Here is a 14,154-nt window from a genome sequence, read left to right as displayed (position 1 = left end):
ACCAAAATGAAAGTAAAGCAGCATTACTACTATTCTTTTCAGTTTTTGTTATTATCAGAGAAGTAAAAAAGGTAAATATGACTCTAACCAGTAGAATCAGAGTTTTCCTAGTTAGGGGAATTTTATCATATCACTAATGCACCTCATTCATCTTACAAGTTTAAACTTAAGTGGAACTGGAAAACTTGGCCTCTGAAAAGTTTTCTCTTGCACTTAAACTATGAGTGAACTTTTCTGTTTTTGTTTTTCAGAGTATAGAGAACATAGCTTCATTGGTGCTTGGCAAGTCGGTCTTTGTGAACTGGCCTCATCTTGAAGAAGCTAGGGTTGTGGGAGTATCGGACGGCGAAACCAAGTAAGACGCAGCTTCCCGTTTCTCTGACATAGTTGCTTTGTTTTTTGGTAACTTTCACTTAATTTGGGTGATAAAATTATTTTAAGAACATTTATACTCTGGTGAAAAGCTATCCCACACCTCTTGAAGTCAACCACTATTGACAGTTGCCCCTTAGGATATTTTAAATACATAACACTGTGTTAGGTTTTGGGGCTGTTTGTTTGTTTGTTTGTTTGTTTGTTTGTTTTGGGATTTTTTGGAGGAGGGTTGTTCTTAATATGTTTGAAGTTTTACCACCTAATTCTTCTCTGATTGATAGCCACTGTAATATCTAGCAAATATATTTCTCTTTTTGATAAGAATTAATAACTGATGAAGGCCAGCTTCAACAGGTCAGATACTGAGGAGGGGCGTGTGTGGAATAAATGATTAATCAATGAGCAGACTTTTCTCTAAAGGAACAAAAGTAATTCTCTGGAGCCAGTGGAAATGGTGAGGGAGCAAACTTAACTCTTGCAGGGGCCAGCAAAACACTTTATGGCTGGTGAAAAGGGAAAAAACACATACACATACTTTACACATTACACGCACACACACCCATACACACTTGATGGATGAAGCAAGGCTACAGCAAGCTCCAACAACCTTACATATATATGTATACACACACACACACACACACACACACACACACACACACACACACTTGATGGATGAGCCAGAACTCCTACAATTTTATTTTTCCTCCACAGTTTATATATCCCAGCAAAATCTTTCAAGCAATATAAAAGTTATAGTGTTGTTACATTCTATTTTTCAAGTGAATGATTACAATGAGACATGATGTTTTCTGTACTATAAGTGAAAAAAACAAATTATTCCCAAGAACCCATGTGAATTTATATCTCAGCAACTTGCTATAGATGAACAAAGTGTAAGCAAACAAGGTTTCACTTACAGGCAGTTTGCTGTTACAAAGAAAGGATCAATCTTCTTATTATTTATCTTAAAAAGAAATCTTTGGTGTGGTGGCACACACCTATAATCCCAGCACTCAGGGAGGCAGAGGCAGGTGGCTCTCAGTGAGTTGAAAGCCAGCCTGGTCTATAAAGTGAGTCCAGAACAGCCAAGGGTACACAGAGAAACCCTGTCTTGGGGGGGAAAAAAATCTTAAATTTTTATGTATAAAAAAAAATCAGTCATTTGTACTTAAAATCTTCAGGGTGCACATCTACTCCTTAACAATTTTTTTTTACTAAATCATATCAGGAAGCCAAGGGCAAGCATGGGTGTAAGAAATTAATTATTCGGGGCTGGAGAGATGGCTCAGTGGTTAAGAGCACTGTCTGCTCTTCGAAAGGACCCGGGTTCAATTCCCAGCACCCACATGGCAACTCACAACTGTCTGTAACTCCAAGATCTGACGCCCTCACACCAATGCACATAAATTAAAATTAAATAAAAAATATTAAAAAAAAAAAAAGAAATTAATTATTCTTTTGATCAGCAACTCAGCTTTGGCAAGAGAGGCATGTCTGCTCTTGTTCTTGTTCCCTCACCGTAAAGACAGCTCTCCTCGGCTATCGAGAGTGTACCTTTCTGAGCTTTAAATCATTCCCCAAGATTTTCTATGTCAAAGCCACTAACAAAAACATTTTAACCTAACTTTATTCAATAGTCTACACCTCTTAAGTCCTCCCTGAGGGTGGTAGTTAAATCACTAATCTGCTCTAGCAGCAATGCTTGGAAAAGATCAATCACTAATATTGTAGGTGCCAATGACACTGCCCACTGAGGGGCTGGAAGCCACTTAGAGCTTTCATACAACTCTTAGATTATGAGGGAAGTAGTGACCCTGAGGGCAGCAAGCAGAGAACTCCACAACAGCATGAAGACCTCAGGACGCATAGTCCTCGGGGCGTTGTCTCTGAGGCACACACATCTTGGTTGTGCTAACCTGTGGGCCACATCACGTGAGTTCTAAAGCCATTTGATGGTTTTTTTTTTTCACAGCCACCAACAAAGAACATATGTAACCTTACTTTTTCCATATTCTTCCCAGATGTTATTTCAGTAATACACTGATTTGTGTGTGTGTGTGTGTGTGTGTGTGTGTGTGTGTGTGTGTGTATGAGAGAGAGAGAGAGAGAGAGAGAGAGAGAGAGAGAGAGAGATGGATGGATGGATGGATGAATGTGAGTGTAAATGTGGGCATGCAGTGGAACTCTGGGGAAAACGTTTGCAAGTCTGTTCTCTCCTTCCACCATAGATTCTGGGCGTTGTCAGGCCTGTACAGTAAGGTGCTTCTACCTGCTAAAATAGATAATAACATTAGCTCTTTAAATAATTAATGAGACAGGACCTTGCTATGTGGCACTGGCTTATCTGGAACATAGTATATTAGCTTGGCTTGCCTTTTTTTTTTTTCTTCATTCATTTTATGTATGTGTAAGGGTGTTTTACCTGCAGATATGTCTGCAGATATGTGTGCCATATGTATGACTGTTTCCTGTAGAAACCAAAGAGGATATTAGATGGCGTTGTAAGTGGTTATTAGCTGTCGTGTGAGTGCTGGAAATCTGGAAGAAGGCATGATGGCGCACACCTTTAATCCCAGCACTCGGAAGGCAGAGACAGAACTCATTGTAAGTTCAAGGCCAGCCTGGTCTACGAAGCCAGTCTGCCTCTGACTAAAAAAAAAAAAAAAAAAAAAAAGAATAATTTTTGCCACTTTATATAAATTCATACTCTCTTAACAATAAGTAGTTAGTCAGGTCTTTATTAGTCATTTCACACTTTCTTTTATATAATCTTGTCTTCTTTTTTGCTTGCATGTAGATAAAACTAAGTTTTGTTCAGAGAAAATTGGGTCAGAGTAGTATTTTCTAGTTACTACATTTCAAAAAACATCTTTTTATTTTCTTTGTACATAGGATTAGGATTTTAGAAGACCAGTCATTTGTCCAGTTTTCTTTTCCCTTAACCCTGTATACATCTACTAGTTGTGCTGTTTCATAAATGTTATTGATTAAAAAAAATAACTACCATTATGATTTTTTACTCTTGTTGGCAGTATTTCTCTGTGAGAAATCTTTTTTTTTTTATTAATTTATTCTTGTTACATCTCATTGGTTATCCCATCCCTTGTATCCTCCCATTCTTCCCTCCCTCCCATTTTCCCCTTATTCCCCTCCCCTATGACAGTTCCTGAGGGGGATTACCTCCCCCTCTATATGATCATAGGGTATCAAGTCTCTTCTTGGTAACCTGCTGTCCTTCCTCTGAGTGCCATCAGGTCTCCCCGTCCAGGGGATATGGTCAGAGGTGAGGCACCAGAGTGTGTGAGAAAGTAATATCCCACTCTCCACTCTACTGTGGAGAGTGTTCTGTCCATTGTCTAGATCTGGGTAGGGGTTTAAGGTTTACCGCCTGTATTGTCCTTGTCTGGTGCCTAGTTTGAGTGGGACCCCTGTGCCCAAATCTGCCTATCATAATGTTCTATTTGTAGGCTTCTAGGACCCTCTGGGTCCTTTTACTTTGCCTTTCTCCCATGAATCTCACATCTAGAGTCCCACTAGTATGTCCTCTCTTCTGTCTCTGTTTCCTGGTAAGTGAAGGCTTTTGTGGGACATGCCCATTGGGCTAATATGCAGATATAAGTGAGTATATACCATTTGAGTCTTTCTGCTTCTGAGTTAACTCACTCATTATGATCATTTCTAGCTCAATCCATTTATCCACAAATTTTGGGAATTCCTTGTTTTTAATAGCTGAATAATATTCCATAGTGTATATGTACCACAGTTTCTTTATCCATTCTTCTATTGAGGGACACTTAGGCTGTTTCCATGTTCTGGCTATTATGAATAAGGCTGCTATGAACATGGTTGAGCAAATTTTCTTGTTGTGTGCTGGAGCATCTTCTGGGTATATTCCAAGGAGTGGAATAGCTGGGTCTTGAGGAAGCCCTATTCCCATTTTTCTGAGATAGCACCAGATAGATTTCCAAAGTGGTTGTACTAGTTTGCATTCCCACCAGCAATGAAGGAGTGTTCCTCTCTCCCCACATCCTCGCCAGCATGTGGTGTCGCTTGAATTTTTTATCTTAGCCATTCTGATAGGTGTAAGATGGAATCTCAGCGTTGTTTTGACTTGCATTTCCCTGATGATTAAGGAGGTTGAGCATTTCTTTAAGTGTTTCTCAGCCATTTGATATTCCTCTGTTGAGAATTCTCTGTTTAGTTCCATGCCCCATTTCTCGATTGGGTTATTTGGTTTGGTGGTATTTAATTTCTTGAGTTCTTTATATATTTTGGATATTAGACCTTTGTCAGATGTGGGGTTGGTGAAGATCTTTTCCCAGTCTGTAGACTGTCGCTTTGTACTCTTTACGGTGTCATCTGCCTTACAGAAGCTTTTCAGCCTCATGAGGTCCCATTTATTAATTGTTGACATTAATGCCTGGGCTATTGGTGTCCTGTTCAGGAAGTTGTCTCCTGTGCCAATATGTTCCAGGCTCTTCCCCACTTTTTCTTCTAAGTGATTTAGTGTCTCTGGTTTTATGTTGAGGTCTTTAATCCACTTGGATTTGAGTTTTGTACAAGGTGACAAATATGGGTCCAGTTGCATTTTTTTACACATAGACATCCAGTTAGACCAGCACTATTTGTTGAAGATGCTATCCCTTTTCCATCGAATGGATTTGGCTTCTTTGTCAAAAATCAAATGACCATATGTGTGTGGATTCATATCTGGGTCTTCGATTCGATTCCACTGATCAACCAGCCTGTTGCTGTGCCAGTACCATGCTGTTTTAATTACTATTGCTTTATAGTACAGTTTGAGATCAGGTATGGAGATTCCTCCAGAGCACCTTTTATTGTACAAGATTGTTTTAGCTATTCTGGGTTTTTTGTTTTTCCATATGAAGTTCAGAATTGAACTTTCAATGTCTTTAAAAAATTGTGTAGGTATTTTGATAGGGATTGCATTGAATCTGTAGATTGCTTTTGGTAGGATGGCCATTTTTATTATGTTAATTCTCCCTATCCATGAGCAAGGTAGATCCTTCCATCTTCTCATGTCATCTTCAATCTCTTTCTTTAGGGTTTTGAAATTTTTTTCAAACAGGTCCTTCACTTGTTTAGTAAGAGTAACTCCTAAGTACTTTATATTACTTGTGGCTAATGAGAAGGGTGTAGTTTTCCTAATTTCTTCCTCTGCAAGCTTGTCATTTGTGTATAGGAAGGCTACAGACTTTTTTGAGTTAATTTTGTATCCAGCCAATTTGCTGAAGGTGTTTATCAGCTGTAGGAGTTCTCTGGTGGAATTTTGAGGGTCACTTATGTAGACTATCATATCATCTGCAAATAGGGATAATTTGACTTCCTCCTGTCCCATTTGAATACCCTTGATCTCCTTATGTTGTCTTATTGCTCTGGCTTAGAACTTCGAGTACTATATTGAAGAGATATGGAGAGAGTGGGCAGCCTTGCCTTGTTCCTGATTTTAGAGGAATTTCCTTGAGTATCTCACCATTTACTTTGATTTTGGCTATTGGCTTCCTATATATAGCCTTTATTATGTTGAGGAAAGTGCCTTGTATTCCCGATCTCTCTAAAACTTTAAACATGAATGGGTGTTGGATTTTATCAAATGCTTTCTCTGCATCCAAAGAGATGATCATGTGGTTTTTTGTTTTCAGTTTGTTTATGTGGTGGATTACATTGATGGATTTCCGTATATTAAACCATCCCTGCATGCCTGGAATGAAGCCTACTTGGTCATGATGAATGATATCTCTGATGTGCTCTTGTATTCGTTTTGCAAGTATTTTATTTAGTATTTTTGCATCGATGTTCATCAGAGAAATTGGTCTGAAATTCTCTTTCTTTGTTGAGTCTTTGTGAGGTTTAGGTATCAATGAGACTATGGCCTCATAGAATGAGTTTGGTAATGTTCCATCCCTTTCTATCTTTTGGAGTAGCTTGAAGAGTATCGGTATTAACTCGCCCTTGAAGGTCTGGTAGAATTCAGCACTGAAGCCATCTGGCCCTGGGCTTTTTTTGGTTGGGAGACTATCAATGATTACTTCAATTTCTGTAGGGGAAATGGGACTATTTAGCTTGTTTATCTGTTCTTCACTCAACTTTGGCAAGTGAAATTGATCAAGAAAATCGTCCATTTCCCTTAGATTTTCAAATTTTGTGGCATATATGCCTTCAAAGTAGGATCTTATGATTCTTTGTATTTCTTCAGTGTCTGTTGTTATGTCTCCCTTTTCATTCCTGATTTTGTTGATTACAATACTGTCTCTCTGCCTTTTAGTTAGTTTGGCTAATGGTCTGTCTATCTTGTTGACTTTCTCAAAGAACCAGCTCTTGGTTTTGTTGATTCTTTGGACTGTTTTTTTAGTTTCTAATTTGTTAATTTCACCCCTGAGTTTGATTATTTCCAGGCGTCTACTCCTTTTGGGTGTTTCTGCTTCTTTTTTTTCTAGGGCTTCCAGTTGTGTCGTTAAGGTGTTTATGTGCGATGCTTCCAATTTCTTTTTAAAGGCACTTAGTGCTATGAATTTTCCTCTTAGCACTGCTTTCAGTGTATCCCACAAATTTGGGTATGTTGTTCCTTCATTTTCATTGAATTTCAGAAACTCCTTGATTTCTTTCTTTATTTCTTCCCTGACCCAGGTGTCATTTAGCAGAGAGTTGTTTAGTTTCCACATACGTGTAGGCTTTTTGTTATTTCTGTTGTTGTTGAATTGCAGCCTAAGCCCATGATGATCTGATAGGATACAAGGTATGATTTCAATCCTCTTGTATCTGTTGAGGCTTTCTTTGTGAACTACGATGTGATCAGTTTTGGAGAAGGTTCCATGGGGTGCAGAGAAGAAGGTGTATTCTTTCTGTGAGAAATCTTGATTCCTTTTTGGATCAGTAAAGTTTTTGATGTAGTCCAGGTTGCTAATATTTCCTTTGAAATGCTTTATGGTTTTACTATCTTTTACATTAAGTCATTGACCTATTTTAAATGATTTATGCATAATTTTACAAGTTTAGATTGTGTAATATATTTATGTATGAATCAGTTGCTACATCATTTGTGAAAGATTTATCTTTGCTTTGTTGGATTGCATTAGTCAAAAGTTACAGCGGCTGGAGAGATGGCTCATCAGTTAAAAGCATGTGCGCTCTTACAGAGGGCCTGTGTTTGGTTTCCAGCACCAACTCAGCAGCTCACAACCACCCCTAACTCCAGTCCAGGGATACAAAGCCTCTCTGGCCTCTTCAGGCCCTAGGCATGCACGCAGGGCACATACATACATGCAAGCTTTTACACTTTAATAATAACAAACATTGTTTAAAGCTGAGTCTGTTTGTGTGCATGTTTTTCTACTTCTCTAGCATATTTGTATTTATGGACTCATTTTATGCCAATTTCTTGATTACTATAACTGTGTTCCAAGTCTTAATAACATCAAAGTGATTCATTTGAGTTTTCCTCTTAAACTATTTTTTTTTCTAAAACCATTTAAAAATGGTTTTAGTTGTTCTCATTTGTTTCCTTTTTAAGAAAGGTGGTTCTATATCTATTAATATTGAAAGGATTTTATAGAAATTTTATTAAATCTAAAGAACATAATTGCTTACACTCATTATCCCAGTGCTTCTGAAATATTGAAGATCTCTACAAATTCAAGACTAGACCAAGCTATGTAAAGTTGAAGGCTAGCCTGTACTGCACAGCTATGTAAGGTTGAAGGCTAGCCTGTACTGCACAGCTATGTAAGGTTGAAGGCTAGCCTGTAATGCACAGCTTTATAAGGTTGAAGGCTAGCCTGTACTACACAGCTATGTAAGGTTGAAGGCTAGCCTGTACCGCACAGCTATGTAAGGTTGAAGGCTAGCCTGTACCGCACAGCTATGTAAGGTTGAAGGCTAGCCTGTACCGCACAGCTATGTAAGGTTGAAGGCTAGCCTGTACCGCACAGCTATGTAAGGTTGAAGGCTAGCCTGTACTACACAGCTATGTAAGGTTGAAGGCTAGCCTGTACTGCATAGCTGGCCTCTGTCTTGAAAGAGAGATGGGACAGAGACGCGGAAAGAGGAAGGGAGGAAAACCTTAAAAACAAGAAACAAAAAAAAAAGTATACGTATAGGTTAATTTGGGAAAGTTTGATACTTTTACTAATCCATAAATACAATACCCTCTGTTATTTAAATATTTGATTTGTTAGTGTTTTATCTTTTTATTATACAGGTGATATATGCATCTTTTTATATTTATACCTAAGTATCTGATCTTTTGTTGAAGTGAGAGAGGGCTTGTTGTCTTGTGTAGGCTGGTTTCAAATTCATGGACACAAGACATCCTTTTCCCTCAGGTCTTCAAGTTGCTGGGTATCCAGGGATATACCAACATGCTCAGCAATAGAAATATCCACACATCTCTATTCTCTACTTTATTAGTATTGTATCAAGAAAAGGTTTGGGTTTGGGGGTTTTGGTTTTGCAATTGTACCATGCAAAATTTTTTTACTATGGACAATAATCCTACAAAAACTCTACATTAAAGCAAGTTTGGGCTTGTGTAATTTTTACTTTGTTTTCATTCTTAAGGTTTTGCTTGGAAGAACCTCCAGGAACACAGAAGGTTTATTTGGGGAAAACTGCTCCACCATCTAAAGTCGTTCAACTTGCAGATAAAGAACAGTCGAACTGGACTAAAGAAATACAAGGAATTTCAGAACAGTAAGTGCCGTAGAGACATGGCTCAGAGGCTAAAGCACTGGCTTCTCTTAACAGCGCTGAGACCCAGCATGATCAGCATCCACCTGGGGCTCTAGTCCCAGGGCATCGATGCCCTCTTCTGGTCTCCACAGGCACCAGTCACAAACATGGTACACAGACACAAGATAAAGGCAAAATAACCATACACATTAAATGAATACATTAAAAAAAATAATCTAGTTGAGCATGATGGCCTACAACTTTAATTACCACATTCAGGAAGCTGAGGCAGGAGGATTGTGAGGCTGATGTATTTACATGCCTAGGAAATGCAGATAAAAAAGTGTATGGGGCTAGGATATAGCTCAGTATGTTCAAGGCCTGAACTCAATCCCTAAAGCCATTAAAAAAAAAAAAGCCAGGCATGGTGGTACACAGCTTTAATCCCAGTAGTCACAAGGCAGAGGCAGAAGGATCACTGAGTTTGAGGACAGCCAAGGCTACACAGAGAGACCCCATCTCGAGGAAAAAAAAAGAAAAGATTGGAGTGCAAATTTTAATTGAAAACCAAAAGAATCAGTAAGGATAAAGTAGCTATTTATGAAAAGTTTGTAGCACATATAAGTGAAACAAACGAGCCTTTGCAATGAGTAGCATACTTAAAATACTCCTCTGTTGAGTTCCATGGTGCCTTTTTTACACTTTCTTTTACATTTAAAATTTTTATTGTGTTTAATTTTTTTTGTGTCTAGCCTTCCTTGAATGTGAAGTTCTGGAGTTTTTACAGACTGATTTCTTACTTAGTCAGACAATGAGAAATGGGCCACAGACTAAAATCAATACTATGAAAGGTTTTATAATTGCAACCCCTTTGGGAGTCAAATAGCCCTTTTACAGGGGTCACCTATGACCATAGGAAAACACAGGTATTTACATGACAATTCATAACGTAGAAAAATTACAGTTATGAAGTAGCAATGAAAATGCATAAGGAATTGTATTAAAGGGTCACAGTATTACGAAGGCTGACAGCCACTATTTTATAGGGTGTTGAGAACTGCTGTGCACTTATTTGCAGTCTATATAGGTAATTGATATTGATTGTAAGTAATTGGTTTATTAATGCATTATCACCTGGACTGCATGCATACTTCTACATATATAGCTTCCTTTTGTATTCTTCCTTTAGATATCTAAGAAGAAAAGGAATAATAATAAATGAAACATCTGCTGTTGTGTATGCTCAGTTGCTCACAGGTCGTAAATATCAAATCAATCAAAATGGTGAAGTTCGTCTAGAAAAACAGTGGTCAAAACAAACTCTTCCATTTGTTTATCAAACTATTGTTAAGGTAAGATTCCGCCAAATCTCAATTTTCTCCTAATGTACATTGTTACACATTGTATTAAAAACAAAAAATCCTTCCAGCAAGGTCAGGGCTTTAATCCCGGCTGCTTGGAGGTTGAGGTAGAACGATTACAGGTTCAAGGTCTATCTAAGCCGAATAGCGAGTTCAAGGCCAGCCTAGGCACCTGGGCAACTTAGCAAGAATGTGTCTTAAAAGTAAAAATTTTAAAGTACTAGAGATACAGCTCAGTGGAATATTTGCCTAGCATTCATAAAGTCCTAGGTGTTTGAAGAATCAGCATCACAAAAAAAGAAAAACAAAGGGAAAAGACATCGCAATAATTCATATTTATTTACGAATAGAATAGTCATTTAGCAATGTGTAATAAGGTACTTAACATAATTCAAAAAATATATTATTTGGGGGCTTCCCAAATGACTCAGCAGGTCAGAGTGCTTGCAGCCAGGTCTGATGACCTGAGTTCTATCTCCAGAAGAGCCACGCTTGAGGCCAGTCCTGCAGCCCTGAGGCAGGAGGAGAAGCAGCTCCTACAAGTGTCCCCTCACACAACACACTCACTAAATTAGTGGTTTGTTCGTCTGGTTTGCGGGGTTTTAATTTGTCAATATTATTCTGTATTAGGACTATCCATGCTCTCTCAGCGTGGTACAGGTAGGGAACATGGTTTTGATTTTGTGTTATAGGTTTTTTTGTTGTTGTTGTTCATTTGGTTGATTGGTTGGTTGGCTTTTGCTTTTTTGAGACAGAGTCTTTCAATTATGTAGTTCTGGCTGTCCTGGAACTCACTATATAGAACAGGCTGGCCATGAATTCAACAGAGATCCCTCTGCCTGTGCCTCCTGAGTATGGGATTACTGATATGTACTACCATGCCTGGCCAATTTTGTGGTAGTTCTTATTTTTATTTTTTAATTTATTTTTATTTTTATTTTTATTTTCAGTAGTTTTTAAGAACTTACTTTCTAGAATAAATTTTTTAGAACATACACCCTTTATTCTTAACATGTTGACTTTTTTTTTTTTTAATCCTTCAAAAATATTGGCCTTAGCTGTAATCCTAGCACTTGGGAAATTGAAGCCAGAAGATTGTGTATTTAGACCATCATGGGCAACATATCAATATCCTTTCTTTAAAAATTTTTTTCTTTTTCTAGAAATAAACTAATGAATATTAAAGGCTTTGCCTTTGTTTGCATAGTCTCCAATAATGTAAGGAGGCGATAGGTACTCTTTAGTCAAGGCTTGGCGTTTCACAGCCTCAGTCACCTACGTTCAACCAATGTCTAAAAATATTACCTGGGAAGTAGTATCTCAGCACCAGCTCAGCTGTGACAGTGTCATGGTGCATGGTAACATTTATGTTAGTCACTACATGACTCCAAAGAGCAAGGGTGGTGTTACCGGCAGTTACAATATACTCCTTTTAAATGAAAAGATGAGATTTTTTTTTTCCTCATATGCTGAGGATGGTCCAGTTACAGATAGTAAGGATGACTGTTCTATCTATGAAAGTAAAGGGCAGTACTAGTTTTACTACTGTACTGCACTTTAAGCTTGGAGCATACACCTATATTTCCTAACTTCCTAGTCATTCACCACATTTCATCATGGCAGTGTTGTATTGTCACATCATTACATGAAGGGAAAAGGTGAGTAATGTGCAAGACACTTTGAAGAGAAGAGACCACATTCACAGTCTTCTATTACTGTTATCTTTCAGTGTTACCTAATGCATAAAGTAAACTCTGTATAAAAAGTATTTATAGAGCTAGATGTAGTGTCACACGCCTTTAATCCCAGCACTCATGAAGTAGAGGCAGGCGGATTTCTGTGAGTTCAAGGCCAGCCTGGTCTACAAAGTGAGTCCAGGACAGCCAGGGCTACACAGAGAAACCCTGTCTCAAAAATTTAAAAAAAAAAAAAAAGTATGTTTTGGTACTGACTGTGGTTTCAGACATACATTGCATAGAAGGTACTTGAAATCTAACCATACCCCATGCATAAATAACGCTATATGTACTAACCCTGTAGTCTGGGAAATAAGTTATAGTTAGTAATTAAGAGTACAGGTTGCCTGAGGTAGCTTTTTTGCTATGTGACCTTGGACAAGATTCACCCTTTCGCGTCAGTCTTCATAAAGTGAGGTTAGTAGTAAACATCTGCCACCAATGACTGTGTAGGAAGTAAATGAACTAGATAATGTGTGAAGTTCCTAGAAGAGAATATGATAAATAACAAGTCAGTGTGTCTTAGATCTTGGTATTGTTGTATAGAAATCTTCATATTTGACATTTGTAGACAAACAGATCTAATCCCATAAGGAAAAAAACATGGTATGTGGGCTGTAGGAACACTAGCTGTGGTGATTGACTTTTATATTTCATTTTATATAGGACATTCGAGCTTTTGACTCTCGTTTCTCCAGTATCAAAACATTGGATGATTTGTTTCCTCCCAGAAGTATGGTCTTTATGCTGGGAAGTCCTTATTATGGCTGCACTGGAGAAGTTAGTTTCAATCTTTTTATTAACTTTTTCTTTCTTTTATGTTAATATAGTTATTCATCTTAAGTGTAAAATAAAATGTAATGCCAAAAGGGAAATGTAAAAAAGAGATCACTCACGTAATTTAAGAACACATACTCATAAGCAGGTGATCAGGAGGTGGGAAAAGAACTCAAAATCTTGTGTGTTGTAATACTGTTTTTTCTTGGGTTATATCTGAAGCAATTATAAAATTGTCTCATGTAGACTTCAGGTACAAGGCTAATGAGTTTTTAAGTATATTGTTATTTTTAATAATTCATACACAAAAAGCGCATATAGGTATGGAATAGGAGGAAATAAGCGTCTGTGGGCTACAGATGTGAGGTACTGTTAGGAATTCTGAAGCATGTATACACATATAGGCACATGTTTGTGTGTATATACATGCATATTTTTCTGGCTCTGTTTTTCAAAAGAATAAGAAGCAGACACTCAGGGAGCATTGAAGACACATAGTGCCCAGGCCTTGACCTCGAGCATCTGACTGTAGGTCTGGAGCGGGTAAGACAGAAAATGAGCTGCATACACCTGATGCCAGAAAGTAAGAAGCACTCGGAAGAATGCAAGGCCGTGTCAGTCAGCGTAGGAAGAAGGGGGGAGGGCTCCTACTGGCCAGGTCTTTTTTTTTTTTTTAGATTTATTTATTTATTATTATTGTATACTTTGCTCTGCCTGCATGTATGCTACCTGCCAGAAGAGATCATTAGATCACATTGTAGATGGTTGTGAGCCACCATGTAGTTGCTGGGAATTAAACTCAGGACCTCTGGAAGAGCAGTCAGTGAGTGAGTGCCCTTAACCTCTGAGCCATCTCTCCAACCCCCAAGTCTTACTAGTTTAAGTAGCAGAATAATTTAGTACAGTAATGAATTAGAAATTACTGAGGGAAAAACAAGAATTCATCATTGCATAGTAATAATAAAAAGGAAAAATGATGCTGGGTGCAGTGGCACACACTTATAATCCCAGCACTCTGGGAGGCAGAGGCAGGCGAATCTCTGTGAGTTCGAGGCCAGGTGGTTCTACAGAGCTAGTTCCAAGACAGCCAAAGCTACACAGACAAACCCTGTCTCGGAAAAAAAGGAAGAAAGAAAGAAAGAAGACAGTGTCTTTCCATAGACTGTTGATTAATTACAAGGAAAACAAAAACTGTAATTGTATAATAAGAAGCT

General features: G+C 38.1%; 1 protein-coding gene across 3 annotated transcripts in view; it reads left to right on the top strand.

The window, feature by feature from the left end:
- The window catches only part of XRN1 (5'-3' exoribonuclease 1), a 108,107-nt gene that overhangs the window by 40,151 nt on the left and 53,802 nt on the right, over positions 1 to 14,154 (top strand). For all 3 annotated transcript variants that reach the window (XM_084751736.1, XM_084751735.1, XM_084751734.1), the window contains exons 19-22: positions 252 to 355; positions 8,956 to 9,087; positions 10,256 to 10,418; positions 12,830 to 12,943. In XM_084751736.1, coding sequence (XP_084607862.1) covers positions 252 to 355; positions 8,956 to 9,087; positions 10,256 to 10,418; positions 12,830 to 12,943 — 513 coding nt within the window. The remainder of the gene's footprint in view (positions 1 to 251; positions 356 to 8,955; positions 9,088 to 10,255; positions 10,419 to 12,829; positions 12,944 to 14,154) is intronic.

This window comes from Acomys minous (genome assembly GCF_964271855.1).
Source record: "Acomys minous genome assembly, chromosome: 13".
Lineage (NCBI taxonomy): Eukaryota > Metazoa > Chordata > Mammalia > Rodentia > Muridae > Acomys > Acomys minous.
The sequence above is the reverse complement of the archived record's forward strand: the minus strand, read 5'-3'. Positions and strand labels throughout refer to the sequence as shown.